The sequence below is a fragment of the Monosiga brevicollis genome, genomic scaffold (genome assembly GCF_000002865.3).
Source record: "Monosiga brevicollis MX1 MONBRscaffold_84 genomic scaffold, whole genome shotgun sequence".
Taxonomy (NCBI): domain Eukaryota; class Choanoflagellata; order Craspedida; family Salpingoecidae; genus Monosiga; species Monosiga brevicollis.
In genome coordinates this window covers 6,058-7,078 of record NW_001865116.1, presented here as the reverse complement: position 1 = coordinate 7,078, position 1,021 = coordinate 6,058, and the positions used below count along the sequence as shown (strand labels likewise).

At 58.0% G+C, this 1,021-nt stretch overlaps 1 protein-coding gene across 1 annotated transcript; it reads right to left on the bottom strand.

The window, feature by feature from the left end:
- Positions 1-75: 75 nt before the first annotated feature.
- On the bottom strand, positions 76-580 carry MONBRDRAFT_30584 (uncharacterized protein; the record flags this gene model as incomplete). Its single annotated transcript, XM_001751026.1, has 2 exons — positions 76-132; positions 263-580. 2 exons carry the CDS (start codon positions 578-580, stop codon positions 76-78), a joined length of 375 nt encoding a protein of 124 aa, XP_001751078.1.
- Between the last annotated feature and the right edge of the window lie 441 nt (positions 581-1,021).

Here is a 1,021-nt window from a genome sequence, read left to right as displayed (position 1 = left end):
TTCCGCGCCGCGAATTGCCCAGCCAAAGCTTAAATGGGTATGCATCGTGTGTCAACGCGGCGCACACACGCGGTCTTACCGCAGCAGTGGCTGTCCAATCAAAGAGAAACTGGGTCCACCGCTCAAGAGCACCTGGGTTGATTGAGCAAACGTCGAGGCGGCAGTGGGATGATGCTTGAGTCCAGCTTACATCTTGTCCGACCCAAGAAGACGAGGAAGCAGGGGGCGCTCGTTGACAACCGGTCCGGATGCGAGCACAAACCTTCTCCAGACGGATGAGAGCCCCCAGCTCAGCATCCAGGCGGTGTGTGGTGATGACATCGTCGGCGCTCACTTTGTACTGCTTGCCAGCCACTTGGACCACGGCAAAGAAAGGGTTGCCGCGCTTGAGGTCCCGGGTGACGGCCTCAGCCACGGTCTGTTCCGAGGTCAGCTCAAGCTTGGGCTGAGTGACGGCAGTGCGAACGCCCATTGGTTGCCGGGTGAGGGCTTGGCGCAGGGCTGTGACAGGGGCCAGACCAGCACCCTGCGTCGGCAACCGCAAGGCTGGCGTCACCAGGGACACGGCACGTCGCCACATGGCAATGTTTAATATAAAAGTCAAGATGGTCTCAAGCCTGGTTGGTCGATGCCTACGGTGATCCGATCATCAAGTAACCCAGCGCCCACCCCACATCAAGAACGAGAGAGAAAGGAAACCAAGGGCAGACACCAAGGAACAGAGTCGGTCCGGGTTCAGCAAGGGACGGAAGCGACAGCAACAACGCAGAGTTCGTGAGGGCAAAAAGAAGAAGAAAATAAAACACCAGCGTACAGACTAAACAGGCCAAGGCCCAGTCAATGCTTTGGCTGCGCCCTGTTGTTCAACCATCAGCTCGACCGAACCCGGACCCAACCCGCTGCCCTAGCCCCAACGACGTTTGGCTGTTGCCACTTCCACTCGTTTCATCGGACACGAAGGCCCACCAACCTGCACCCCGTCAAAGCAGGCATCGAACAACTTACCCTCTCAGAAACCGTA